The following is a 14499-nucleotide window of genomic DNA, read 5'->3' on the forward strand; positions in this document are numbered from 1 at the left end:
CCCCTTCTGTGCCGTCTGCCCCCCTGGGCTCTGCCCCAGATTGGGCTCCAAAGGTCACCTGCCTGGTACGCTGGCTCCTAGTTCTGAAAACGGTCGCTGTCTGCCCGTATTTGTTCGTTTTCCGTCTCTAAGTCTGTGCTTGTTGTTCAGAGTTCGTAGATTGTTATGTATGTGATCAATTCCCTTGTTTTTTCCGAGTCTTTGTTGCAAGAGGGATCCGTGGTAGCGTCCACCTAGTCCGCCATCTTTTTCGCCCATAGAATCCTTTAATGTTGCAACTCAGGGCTTGAGTTTTTTCTTCAGTTTTTAGCTTAAGAAATGCTGAGTGTGTTCTTCCCTTTTGGTTGTAACCCCATAAGGATTACAGCCTTGGAAACCCTATGGGGCAATTCTACTCTATCCTACAGGGTTGCTAGGAGTTGGAATAGTCTCGACGGCAATGAGATGGGTTACCCCCATGGTCTGGCACCTTGATATTTCCTATTAAATGTGCAATAGGAGTTTCTCGAATGAACTGACTGCTGAGGAATGTTCTGTTTCCTTAGAAAGAAGAGGTGAGGAGGAAGCACATTCGTCTGCACATGGAAGGCACGCTGACAGCCCGGGACAAGGTCGGGGTGCAGGACTTTGTGCTGTTGGATGCCTACACCAGCGAATCTGCCTTTGTGGACAATCTTCGCAAGCGTTTCAGCAAGAACCTCATATATGTAACGTCACCCGCTTCTCGGCCATCTTTCTGGAGTGGTTTCCTCTCTACTTTTACAGCCCTGTTGCTCTTGAACAGTATCGCTCTATTAGGTTAGCCTTTAAAGGGCAGTGTCATGGGATTGCTATCAGACTCACTTTGATCCTCTGTGTTAATGTTGTTAACACTACCAGGAACAGAGACCCAATTTAAACCCTCCTAAGCCCCCAAAGGAAACCATGGTGGTGTAGTGGTTAAGTGCTACGGCTGCTAACCAAAATGTCGGCAGTTCGAATCCACCAGGCACTCCTTGGAAACTGTGGGGCAGTACTACTTTGTCTTATAGGGTTGCTATGAGTCGGGATTGACTCCACGGCAGCAGGTTTGGTTTTTGGTTTAAGCTCCCAAAAAGGCGCTCTGGTGTGCAGTGGTTAAGTACTGGACTGCTAGCTGAAAGGTCAGCAGTTACAGCCCACCAGCTACCCTGTGGGAGAAAAGACAGGGCAATCTGCTCCCATAAAGATTACAGCCAAGAAAACACTACAGGGCAGCTCTGCTCTGTCACGTGAGGTTGCTATGAGTCTGAATCAATTCGCCAGCACACAATAACAACAACAAGCCCCAAAGGGGAACCTATTGACTTATATGACTTTAAAATCCAGGATAGATCCAGGGTCTTGAATGTTTTGAGAACTCTTTCTCCATCTCTCTGCTCTGCTTTCCTTTGCATCAAACTCCTTCTCAGGCTGACTCTCTGCATGGTGGCAAGATGGCTGCCAGTAGATTCAGGCTGTCATTTTATCAGCTTAGTGTGGCTACAAGGACCCCTGGTGGTGCAGTGGTTAAATGCTCAGCCGCTAACTGAAAGGTTGGCAGTTCTAACCCACCAGTCACTCCATGGGAGAAAGATGTTGTGATCTGCTTCCATAAAGATTTACAGCCTTGGAAACGCTATGGGGCAGCTCCACTCTGTCTTATAGGTTCACTATGAGTTGGAATCAACAGAATGGCAACAGGTAGTATTGCTACTGGGAAGATAGCATGTCTTTCCAGCAAGAGTTCTAGTAAATAGGAGCAAACATTGGTTGGCTCTGACTGGCCAACCAGTTTGGGTCATGTGCCTGTCTCTGCACGAATCTCTCTGAGCAATATTCTGATTGGCCAGGCTGGGTTACTCAGACCACCCCTCAAGGCTGAGGGGTGGAGTCACTGTCCCCCAGACCTTAGGGACTGAAAGCTGGGGAAGAGGGTTCCTCAAAGGAATTTGTTAGAAGGGAGTGCTGATGCCAGACGGCCAAAAAAAAAAAAAGGTAAATGTCCACCACTATCTGCTTCCACTTCTCATCCATCCCCCCACCCACTCACCCACATCACCAGAACTCTTCTCAGGCTGAAATTCTCACTTCTCCGTTTATCACCATACTCTGATTTGATTGGCCAATTTCCAGGTAATGTCCTCCAGAGTAAACTCCATAGGATGGGTATATGTGGAGTCGGGGGGGCATTATGGAAATTATTTCATTTTATTGGGATTTTTATTAGTTTCTGCTAAGAATAAATTAGACCAATAGAAGCATTTGTTAATAAAAAAAAGATGTTTTATAGTTATTTTGTTTGTATTGATGCCCGTGGCTTAATCCCTAAGTTGAAACCAAGGTTACTAGAAGAAATAAGGACAGCGTTACTTAGAGTATATCTCACATCGCCTAACTTTCAGAAATATCACCCTTGTGGAAACAGAAAAAGATTAAACTGAGCTTATGTGGAAGCAAAAGGGGACGTAACATGGTGCGGAGCACTATGAGCAGACTGATGAGATCATCAGGGTTTAAACTCAGTGTTTCAGTTCTGAACAGAGAAATTTCAGAAATCGTGTTCCACCCTGGAAAATTAGATTTTTCTTGATGGAAAATGATACAGGATTTTAATCAAAATATTGTTGTGGTTGTGTGCCCTTGAGTCGATTCCAACTCATAGCAACCCTGTACAACAGAGTAGAATTACTCCATAGGGTTTCCTAGGCTGAAATCTTTATGGGAGCAGATCTCCCGGTCTTTCTTCCACGGAGCCACTGGGTGGGTTCGAACCACCAACCTTTAGCTTAGCAGCCAAGCATTTAACCATTGTACCAGCAGTGCTCCTTTCAGTCAAAATACTGCTCTCTTCGAACTCTGTTTGACTTTCTACAGTAGATTAGAAACATCAGTTGGAATGTTTTTAGCAAATCTGAATGTAGGCTTTAGTACCTCCAGTGTTTGAGACTGTGAGATGAAAAACAATAACAAACGCAGAAACTGAAAATGCCTGATATATTTGTTGTTGGTGGCTGCTGTCAAGTCAGTTCTGACTCATGGGCACCCCATGCGTGCAGAGGAGAACTGCTCTGTAGGGTTTTCAAGGCTGTGACCCTTCAGAAACAGATTTCCAGGCCTGTCTTCTGAGGTGCGTCTGTGTGGGTTTGAACCTCCAACCTTTTAGTTAGTAGTTGAGCACTTAACAGTTGGCACCACTGAGGAGTTGGTGCTAAATGCAGATGTATTTAGACCAGAAGAAACCTAAATATTTGTTTTCTATGTAAGAGCTTGGACCTTCATTTATTCATAAGCACATTCTAAGAAGTCTTACGCTAGTGGCTAATTTTACAAATATGCGTAATTGAACAACTTCCGAATATTAATGGAATCTAACATTGAAATCTAGGGAAATAGGTGCCAGTGGTGGGAATATCTGCCCAAATTTAGATGGCTGGTCTAAAATATACTGTCCTTGCTTTCACCCTGTGGCCAGAGTGCCCTTTGCCTACTCCTCTCTTAAAACCATATGTTGCAATTTATATTTTCATAGAAGTTTATTTCACTTATATACAAACATTGAGGGCAGCTGTTTCATTTCAGTGGGGGTAGGGGTATCTCTGCCCCACCATCCATTTCATTTTGAATAAAATCTGTATTCTTGCATGATCTGAACCCCACTCCCTCTCCAATATCATCCCTTCCCATCCTCCTCTTCCTCACTGGGCTGCAGCCACACTGGCTGCCAGGGCAACCAGCCTGCCATACTCGTCCCTTCAGCCTGAAATGTCCCTTCCCGCCTACCTTTATTCACAACTGGCTCCTCCGCCTTGAAATCTCAGCTTGGATGGCACCTTCTTAAAGAAGCCTTCCCTAAGCCTACTAGCATGGTGGTCTTCTTCCTTAGCTATTCATTCTCTCATTGCCCCATTTACATCTTTCTTAACACTTACCGCTAATTGGAACTATCTTGATCCTTTGGTTGTTTGTCTGTCCCTTGCCCCACGTAACCTCCATGACAACAGGCAGCCCACCATGTTATCTCAGCCCCGAATAACACGTGGGGATCACCGTGTGTGATGGTCTTTTGCTGTAGCGCCATTGCCCAGCAGAATTCCTCACTAGTGCTTTGGTCCATTCCTCTAGACATATATTGGGACTCTCCTTGTGTCCGTGAATCCGTACCAGGAGCTTGGAATCTACACTCTGAACCAGATGGAACTTTATCAAGGAGTGAACTTCTTTGAACTCCCACCACATATGTAAGTAGCATCCACAGGGTCATTGTTATGGATTGAATTGTGTCCCCAAAAATATGTCCTATAAATCCTAACCTGGCAGCACAGTGGTTAAGCGCTTGGCTGCCAACCAAAAAGTCAGCAGTTCGAACCCATCAGCCGTTCCTCATGAGAAAGATGTGATTTGCTTCCTTTAAGATTAGTTAGGAAACCCTATGGGGCAGTTCTACTCTGTCATATAGGGTCGCTATGAGTCAGAATTGATTTAACTTTGGTTTTGGTTTTCGGTTTTATGCCTGTCGTTATGATCCCATTTGGAAATGAGTTGTCTTTGTTATGTTAATGAGATTAGATTAGTGTAGGTCACGTTTTGAGTCAATCTCTTAAAAGATATAAAAGGAGCAGATTAAGGAAGCAGAGATGGGGGAAGACACGTGCCAAGCCATATGAAGAATTCCCAGGAGCAGATGCTCAAAAGAGACAAGGACCTTCCTCCAGAGCTGAGAGAAAGAGAGCCTTCCCCTAAAGCTGGCACCCTGATTTTGGACTTGTAGACTCCTAGACTGTGAGAAAATAAATTTCTGTTTGTTAAAAAAGCCATCCACTCGTGGTATTTCTGTTATAGCAGCACTAGGTGACTAAGAGGGTCATCAATAAGAGTGTTTTTCTAGTTCTTTCCTTTTTGTTTTCTTTGCTCCTTACTTCCCTCCCACCCACCCACCCACCTTTCTACCAGTCCACCTTCCCTCCCTCCCTACCTCCCTAATCATCGTTTCATCTCTATTAGGTTCTATACCTCCCTTAAACTGCTGCAGTCTTGTAAAATAAGTCTTTCAAGGCAGCAGAAAGCTTTGGCAAACCTCAGCTTAAATATGATGATGAGAGGTCGGTAGAATTTTGTGTAAGTGCACAGAGGTCTAAGACTGTGGCTAGAGAGTTATCTTTTCTGGGAAGTGGGGTGTTATAGTGCCATCTACCGGCGCCTGGGTAACATGGCCGCTAAGGAGAACGTCCCTTGGTGGAAGGGAACTGTCTTCCCAGGATGTGTGGATCCTTAAAATGAGTAATTTCCTGCCTAGTCTATACATGGCTCAGGCTTTGCTGAATTTCCCAGTTCTACTCCCTGGTTGACTTCAAGCTCATGTTTATTTTCTCTCCACATTCGCTTTGGTGACTCAGCTATTCCACTTCCCCAGGCATTTATAAACCTTTCTATATTGTTAGCATCAGTGATTTCTAAAATAGCCTGCTTTCAAACTTTGCCGCATGCTAAAATTATACTTTTCAACAGCCTTCATGCTTGTTTTTTTTTTTCTCTTAGAGATAAATTCCTTATAATGGTTTTACCTCTTTTCCTGAAGATATCACAGAAGTTTTTTAATCCTTTTGGTTTCCTACCTCTATATTCTAAGTACTCCAGATTTTGAGGGAAAGAGAAAAGGAGACCTTATAGTACTGAGTCATTTAATATACATAGACACGATGTCATTTCCACTTGCAATTAATAGAGTGTCTTGGGGATGTAATCTAGTGTCTGGCTTATTTTTATAAGAAAGTTGATGGATTTTTAAAAAATTAAATATGGCAAATTTTGAAAAAGATTTCCATAATGGCTCAAATTCTTCCCCCGATCACTTCTATTTTTTTTTTAATTTTTATTGTAGTAAAAAATATCTAACCAAACATTTGCATTTTTTAATTGTTGTAAACATATATATATAACACAACATTTGCCAAGTCAACATTTTTCACATATACAATTCAGTGACACCAATGACATCAATTGTGTTGTGCAACCATCACCAAGATCTGTTGCCACATGTTCCATCTGTTTTCAAGTGTTCAACCCAGTGACATTAGTTACGTTACATTCACCTTCTCGTGCAACCATCAGCACTATCCCGTTGCCAGAAGCTTTACGTCACCACAAACAGAAACTCAGTACCCCTTCAGCAATGTTGTTGTTATATTGTCAGGTGCCACTGAGTCAATTTCGACTCATAGCAACCCCGTGTGACAGAGTAGAACTGCCCCAAAGAAGTTTCTAGCCTATAATCTTTACAAGAGCAGATCGCCAGGTCTTTCTCCCACAAAGCTGCTGGCTGGGTTTGAACTGCCAACCTTTCACATAGCAGCCGAGAGCTTAACCACTGTGCCACCAGGGCTCCTCCTTAAGCAATAACTCTCCCGTTTTCCCCTCCTTCCCCCAAGTCAACTAATAAACTTTCATCTTTATGCATTTTTCCTGTTCGAGATATTTCCTATAAGTGGGATCATACAATAATATCTGTCCTTCTGTGTCTGTATTCTTTAAGTTTTGAGATCTAGTGTACTTTGTATGAACAGCAAATGGGTCACGGAGAGGATTGAGGCCTGTCTGAGTTCACTGTCCTTGAACCACAGTCTGGATGTGGCTTCCTGGAAGCAGGGCACTTTGTCCTGCTGTGCTGGGTGTCAGAGCCAAGGGAAGTAGCCTTCAGGCCAACTTGTTTCTGCACCATTCCTTCTCCAGCTATGCCATAGCTGACAACGCTTACCGCGTGATGTGCTCGGAGCTAAATAACCACTTCATCCTCATCTCCGGGGAAAGTGGGGCAGGGAAAACGGAGGCCTCCAAGAAGATTCTCCAGTATTTTGCCGTGACCTGCCCAATGACCGAGTCGCTACAGATAGCCCGCGACAGACTGCTGCTCTCCAACCCAGTGCTGGAGGTAAGCGTTAAAAAAAAAAAAAAAGAAAAATGTATATATATATTTAACATTTTATTTTGGTTTGGGTGAAAGTTTACAAATTATTTTCCCATTCAACAATTTATACACATTTTGTTTCGTGACTCTAGTTGTAATCTCCTCAATGTGACACCACTCTACCCACTTCCTCCCTGGGTTCCCTGTTTCCATTCACCCATCTTTCCTGCCCCTTCCTGCCTTCTGAACTTTGTTTTTGGGCAAGTGCTGCCCTTTTGGTCTGGTATAGTTTATTGTTCTGAGCAGCACATTCTTCATGGGTGTTATTCTTCACTTCATAGGCTTGTCTATTGTTTGGCTGAAAGACGATCTCTGGGGAGTGGGTTTGGTTCCAGGTTTGAAGGGTGTCTAAGGGCCATAGTCTCCGGGGTTCCACCAGTCTCTATCAGACCAGTAAGTCTGGTCTTTTTTATAAATTTGAATTTTGTTCTATATTTTTCTCCCACTCTGTCCAGGACCTTCTACTGTGATGCCGATTAGAGCGGTCATGTAGGTAGCCGGGCACCATCTAGTTCTTCTGGTCTCAGGCTAGTGAAGGCGGTGGTTCCTGTTGCCCTTTCTGTAAGAGAAGATGTTTATGGTTGAAGGACTTTTCCAAATAGACTCAACTTGCCTCTTTGGTGTAGGGAAGGGTCTGGTGATGGGACTGTCCACTGTGCCTTCTGGAACAGCGAGGCCCTGGGATTCTGTGTACCTCTCCTTAGCCATTTCTAACATATGACTAGACTGGGTTCTTGAGACAAGATGTTTCCCTTAGTCCAACTCCAGTATTTAGCCTCGAATCCTCTGTACTTAGTGAACTAGTGAGCTTCCTTTGTAGAAAATACAGTCTGGCTTTTACCCCTTGCTCTCCCTTCTTCCTGCATTCCCATAATAGGCATGTTATTTAGGGTATGGAATTTGACAGAGTGAGTTTAAATGACAATGAATATCAATTTGGTTCAACCAATCTCTGTCCCCGGTTTTGTATTTCAAGGCATTTGGGAATGCCAAAACGCTCCGGAATGACAACTCCAGCAGATTTGGAAAATACATGGACATACAGTTTGACTTTAAGGTATGTCGAAGCTCCTAATACCGGTGCACAGGGACCTCTAAATTCGCCTCTAAATTCGCCAGTGACGGACACCCAACTCAAGGCACTCTAAGGGACAAAGGGGGATTTTTTGCTCAAACAATTAAACAATCAAGGGTTAGTACTAGCTCTAGGAAATACAAATAAAACCACAATGAGATACCTTTTTATACCCCCTGTTGTTGGCTGCCTTCAGGTTGGCCTGCAATTCATGGTGACTGCATGCACAATGGAACAAAATGCTACTTGGTCCCACACTATCCTCATGATCAACTGGGCAGTGCTCCATTGTGATCCATAGAGTTTTCATTGACTTATTTTCAGAAGTAGATTGCTAGGCCTTTCTTCCTAGTCTGTCTTAGTCTGGAAGCTCCGCTGAAACCTGTTCAGCATCATGGCAACACACAAGCCGTTACTGACAGATAGATGGTGGCTGCCTCGTGAGGTGTATTAGCTGGGAATCAAACCTGGGTCTCCCGCATGGAAGGCAAGCATTCTACCACTGAACCACCAATGACTCTTACACCCTCTGGATGGGCAAAAATTAAGAAGCCTGAAAATACCAGGTGTCAGCAAAGATGTGAATTACTAGGAACCCATACACATGGTTGGCAGGGTAGAATTTGGTGTAACCCCTTTGGAAAACAATATCTAACGCAGTTGAAATCATATAATCTAAGGTGAGGCCATTCCACTCCCAGGAGATTTCTACAGACATGAACCAGAACCATGTATAAGCATGCCCACAACAGAGCAACAGCACTGCTCATGATGGTAGAAGGAGTGTAAACCACCAACACATATGGAAAGGACTGAATGTCCATCAACAGGATAACCCACTGCCGTTGAGTCAATTCCGACTCATAGCGACCCTATAGTGGCTAATCGTGGTGGTGTTCACACAATGAGGTATTATACAGCAGTGAGAGTGGAAGAGCTACAGTTACACGTAACATGGATGGAGTTATGGGCTAACTTATGTCCCCCAAAAGATGTGTTGGAGTCCTAACCCCTAGTACCTGTGAATGTGACTTTGTTTGGAAATTAGCTCTTTGAAGATCTTCTCAGTTAACAGGAGGTCACACTGTTAGGACCCAGTAGGGTGGGTCCTAATCCAATATGACTGGTGTCTTTATAAAAGAGGAAAAGAGACACAGAGGGAAGACAGCCATGTCATGATGAAGGGAGAGGTTGTTGAGGGTACCAGAACCTGGGGGAGACAAAAAGGATCTTCTCCTGAGCCTTGGGAGAAAACGTGGCTGACACCCTGAATTTGGACTCTTAGCCTTAGGAATGTACTGTGCCTCAGTGTTACCATTTTTTATAAAGCTTGAAAACAAGCAAACTAACAATATATTATTTAGGCATATATACTTATGTGACAGAAGTCAGCACACTTCTTCTGTCTAAAGGCCAACAAGTAAATATTTTAGGCATCATGGGCCATACAGTTTCTCTTGCAACTATTCAGCTTTGCTGTTGCTTTGTGAAAACAGTCACAGACTACAGGTAAATGAATAAGTATGGCTGTGCCATATACTGAATTTAGATGGGACTTGATGCATGTGGGAAGGGGACACAAATTTCTCAAGAACATACAAGTCGTACGGTGACACCATGGACCAGAGAACAACAGCTAGGTGGGTGTTGATTTCAGCAACCAGAGGCTGGCGCTCGTCCCTCTGGTGGACTTTGAAAAAAATTTAATAGCTATGGGTCAGAATCTACCTGACAGCAATGGTTGGGTATGCATGTTTTAAAACTTTTTTATAGAAGTTCAACACATACTAAAAAGCACACAAATCATAAAGTACAGCTCATTGAGTTTTTACATATGTATCTACCTGGGTAACCACCGCTCAGATCAAGAGATAAAAAAGTCTAGAACCTAGAAAGCTCTCCTGCCCTTCTCTGGTGGTATCCCCCTTCCCAAAGGGAACCACTGATCTGATCTCTATAACCACAGAATAGTTTTGCTGGTTCTTGAGCTTCATATACATGGAGTTTATACAGTATGCATTCTTTTGTGTCTGGCTTCTTTCAATCAATAGTATGTCTGTAAGATTCATCCATGTTGTTGCCTGTAGCAGTTGTTCATTTTTTAACTGTATGACTACAACACAATTTATCCATTCTCCTGTTGATGGGCATTGGTTGTTTCCAATTTTTGGCTATTACAGATAGTGTTATGAACATCCTTGCAGGTGCCTTTTAGGAGATGTAAGCACTCATTTATGTTGGATATATACCTGGAAGTGGAATTACTGGGTTCTTACCATCAACGTCATGATAATTATTGAGAGTTCCAGTTGCTCCATGCCCGTGCCAACATTCGGTATTGTTAGCCTTTTTAGTTTTAGACATTCTGGTAGGGTATAGTGGTTTCTCATTGTGATTTAAATTTGTAGCTCCCTGATAATTGATGAAATTTTGCTTATTGGCCAGTTAAAGATCCCCTTTTATATTCAAGTCTCTTGTTCCTTTTTAATTGTGTTGTCTGGTTTTTTCTTACTGACTTGTATAATTCTACATATGTTCTAGAATATAAATCCTTTACTGGAAATAATAATTAAGACAATGTGAAACTGATACAAGGATAGATGAACAGGCCAATGGACCAGAACACAGTCCAGAAAGACCCTCACATATAAACCAAAAAACCAAACCCACTGCCATCGAGTTGGTTCCGACTCATAGCAACCCTATAGGACAGAGTAGAACTGCCCGATAGAGTTTCCAAGAAGCGCCTGGCAGATTTGAACTGCCAACTCTTTGGTTAATAGCCGTAGCACTTAACCACTATGCCACCAGGGTTTCCCGCTCACAAATCCGTTCCCCTAATTTATGACAAGAACACCACTTTCATTCAGTAGCGATACGATTGTCTTTCCAATAAGTGGTGCTGGTAGATTGGATATTCATATTGATAAAAAGACCTTTGAGCCCTACCCCACTCCATACGGAAACCCTGGTGGCATAGTGGTTAAGTGCTACGGCTGCTAACCAAAGGGTCGGCAGTTCGAATCCACCAGGCGCTCCTTGGAAACTCTGTGGGGCGGTTCTGCTCTGTCCTATAGAGTCGCTATGAGTCGGAATCAACTCAGTGGCACTGGGTTTGGTTTTGGTTTTCACTCCATACACAATAACTAATTTATAATGGATCATAGTCCTAAATGTGAAAGGTAAAACATTCATGCTTCTAGACAAAAACACTGAATAAATAACTTCCTGGCCTGGGGTAGGCAAAGATTCTTTTTAAACAGAACACAGAAAGCACCGATAATAAAAGATTCATAGATTGGACCATTGAAATTAAGAACTTCCCTTTATCAAAAGACACCAGTAAGAGAGTGGCTTGATTGTTGCTGCTGCTGCGACTGCATTTTTGTTGTGTTTTGAAGGGCATTCCTGTAGGTGGGCATATCATCAGTTACTTGATAGAAAAGTCTCGAGTCGTCTATCAAAACCAGGGCGAGCGTAACTTCCACATCTTCTACCAGCTGCTGGAGGGGGGTGAAGAGGAGCTCCTCGCTTACCTGGGACTTGAGCGGGAACCCCAGCTGTATAAATACCTCTCACAGGTTGGAAGAACCAGCACCTGGCTCTGGGGGTCTTTTGGAGGGAGGGATCAGGGGGTTTTGTGAGGGCTGCTCTAGAACATTCCAGAACTTCCTCTCTACCATTCTGAAGGTATCCTACTTACTAATGTCTTGACACTTTTCATAAACAAGCCAACCCCTCTCCTTTCATGCTCGGGAGGTATACCATTTTGGTAAAGTAAACAAACCAATGTCTAGGCGAGTGGTTCTCAGCCCTGGTAGAAGCTGGAATCAACTAAAGAGTGTTTTAAAAACACAAATGCTTGGTTCCTACCTGCCAGAGATTCAGATACTAGAGGTGGAACCTGGTATTGGGATTGTTTCAAATGCTCCCCTAGTGATTTTAATGCTCAGTTGGGATGAGAACTCCAGGTCTGGCTGTGATGGAAACTCCTTGCCAATCCGTATCCACAACGTATACTATTTCATTTTGCTTTCAAAACTAGTTTTGAAAAGACTTTTTCCACCTTCCTGTCATCCATTCTGAGAACTGCTAGCTGCAAAATGAGCATACTGTCTTACAGAAATGATTCAGGCCATTCCTGTAAGTAATCCCAGGATCTAGTGTTATGAAACTGACTTTCAGGATTTAACATCACAGTATTAATTTTTTTTTTTTTCCCCACAGTCTGCACTGTTGTTGTTGTGGGCGGTTGAGTCGATTCTGACTCACAGTGACCCCACATGACAGAGTAGGAGCGCCTCGTCGTGTTTTCTAGGCTGCAGTCCTTACGCAAGCAGATCACCAGGTCTTTCTCCCTCAGAGCTGCTGGCTGGGTTCGAACCACCAACCTCTCAGTTAGCAGCTGAGCACTCAGCCAATGTACCACCAGGGCTCCTTCAGTCTGTGCTAGGGTTCTAGAATGCCTGATTGTATAGCACCTATCAGTATTTGGTGTCACTAGCACCTTTTTGCCCCAAGATTTCTGGATTTTTTCTCTTCACACGGGACCTGGCTTTGAACTGGGATCAGTTTGCACAGGCACGGGCAGGGACATTACTCAAGAGAGAGAACATGATCTTGTAAAGTGAATCTCATGAAATAAAGACCAAGATTTCATAGTACATCATAGAAGGTTGGTTGAAGTTAATCTTGAAAATGGAAGCTAACTAATGAAGTTACGTGAATCTCATAACCTCAATTTATGTTTAACTAACTTTGTACCAATTCTTAGAATAAAGAATAAATAAAAATTAATTTTTTTTCTTTTTTGAGGACTGGTTTTTTCCAACAAAGCTGTATGGTAGCATCCTGTTTGGCTTTCATAGCATGATCAGAGAGGGTCATTTTGTAACAATAATTGAGTCCATCACTCATTTTGTAAGCTCTATGGTTGGCACAAATGGTTTGCACTCAACTACTAACCTAAAGGTTGGCAGTTTGAACACAGCGGTGCCACGGAAGAAAGTCCTCGTGATCTGCTTCTGTAAAGATTACAGCCTAGTTTTTTTTTGTTTTTGGTTTACCATTTATTTTCTAAGGGCTTCTCCTAACTCTCTGATGAGAAGAAATCATCCTCTTTTGAAATGTATGGTGTTTTCATCTTTGTGGATTTTTTAGCCAGATCCTCCTGTCTCAGTGGCTTTGGAAATGATGCAAACAACTTGCCAGTATTAATTTCATGAGCTCCCATAACTCTGGCAAACTCAGTGGTTTTACACTGAAAACCCTATGGAGCACAGTCCTACTCTGTCACACACGGGGTCGCCCTGAGTCAGGACCAACTCCATGGCAACTGCTTTGGGGTTTTTATTTGTTTGGTTGTTTGGTTTATTAGGAAATACTTATATGGCACGACATCTTTGGTTTCCCTGTGCAACGAGGAAATCTTATTTTTTTCATCGTTATCAATTTATTTTAAATGTTTTAAAAGTGATAAAGTTAATATATATTCATGCATTAAAAAAATCAGTCATCACCGAAGGACCTAAAGAGACAAGTAACAGTCTTCCTCCTCTTCCTCCCCATCTTCCTTACTTACATAAACTGAGTCCTTAGAAAACCAACAAGAAAATCTTTTAAGATAACAAATGTACAAATAACCAGGGAACTGGGACCACCCTGTACCACAAGAGCAAAAAATAATGAAAAATTCTCGATTAGAATGTTTTCCCTTTAAACTGTGGTATTGGTTGGTCTGCTACTTATTTAAAAACCAACTTCTAGAATTAGTGGGAAAAAGCCTAATGGAACCCCTACTGGTGACCATCACTTCTGTATATCCTGTGTTTTTCTGGGTGGTGCAAGTGGTTTGCAAACAACTGCTAAGCTAAAGGTTGGTGGTTCAAACCCACCCAATGGCACCACGGAAGAAATGCCTGGCAATCTGCTTCTGGAAAGAGTACAGCCAATAAAATGCTATGGAGAAGTTCTACTCTATAACACATAGGGTTCCCAGGAGTTGGAATCGACTCGACACCAGTGAGTTTGGTTTTGGTTTTAATGCCAAATTTTTATTTCCTTGAGTGAAGATCTCCTTCCATCTGGTTCTGTGGGGAAGTTTTTGTTTGTTTTTTCTTCAGTGAAGTTTTTGCTGATAGTTGCTCAGTAAGTCAAGATTGTTTTCTAAATTTAAACATTATAATTTTCACTGCTTGTTTCAGCAGATATTGATTGAGACAAATGGCTTTATTCAGCAAAAATGGCAAGACAAGAACTGTTTTTGAAACACACCAAAAGATCTACCACTAATATATAACTTTGAAAGTGTTTCCAGGGCAAAGCAAAAAATCAGTTGCCGCTGAGTTGATTCAATTCTGACTCGTGGCGACACCATGTATGTTAGGTTTTCACAGCTGTGCTCTTCCGAAAGCAGATCACCAGGCCTTTCTTCCAAGGCACCTTGAGGCAGGTTCAAAACTCC

General features: G+C 42.8%; 1 protein-coding gene across 1 annotated transcript in view; it reads left to right on the forward strand.

Moving 5' to 3' along the window:
- Window positions 1–551: 551 nt before the first annotated feature.
- The window catches only part of MYO1H (myosin IH), a 50389-nt gene continuing 36441 nt past the window's right edge, over window positions 552–14499 (forward strand). Inside the window, exons 1-5 of the mRNA XM_049865219.1 lie at window positions 552–707; window positions 4123–4238; window positions 6727–6925; window positions 7938–8018; window positions 11438–11617. Of these exons, the coding sequence (XP_049721176.1) occupies window positions 582–707; window positions 4123–4238; window positions 6727–6925; window positions 7938–8018; window positions 11438–11617 (702 nt within the window). The 5' untranslated portion in view covers window positions 552–581. The remainder of the gene's footprint in view (window positions 708–4122; window positions 4239–6726; window positions 6926–7937; window positions 8019–11437; window positions 11618–14499) is intronic.

Source organism: Elephas maximus, chromosome 22 (genome assembly GCF_024166365.1).
Source record: "Elephas maximus indicus isolate mEleMax1 chromosome 22, mEleMax1 primary haplotype, whole genome shotgun sequence".
NCBI lineage: Eukaryota > Metazoa > Chordata > Mammalia > Proboscidea > Elephantidae > Elephas > Elephas maximus.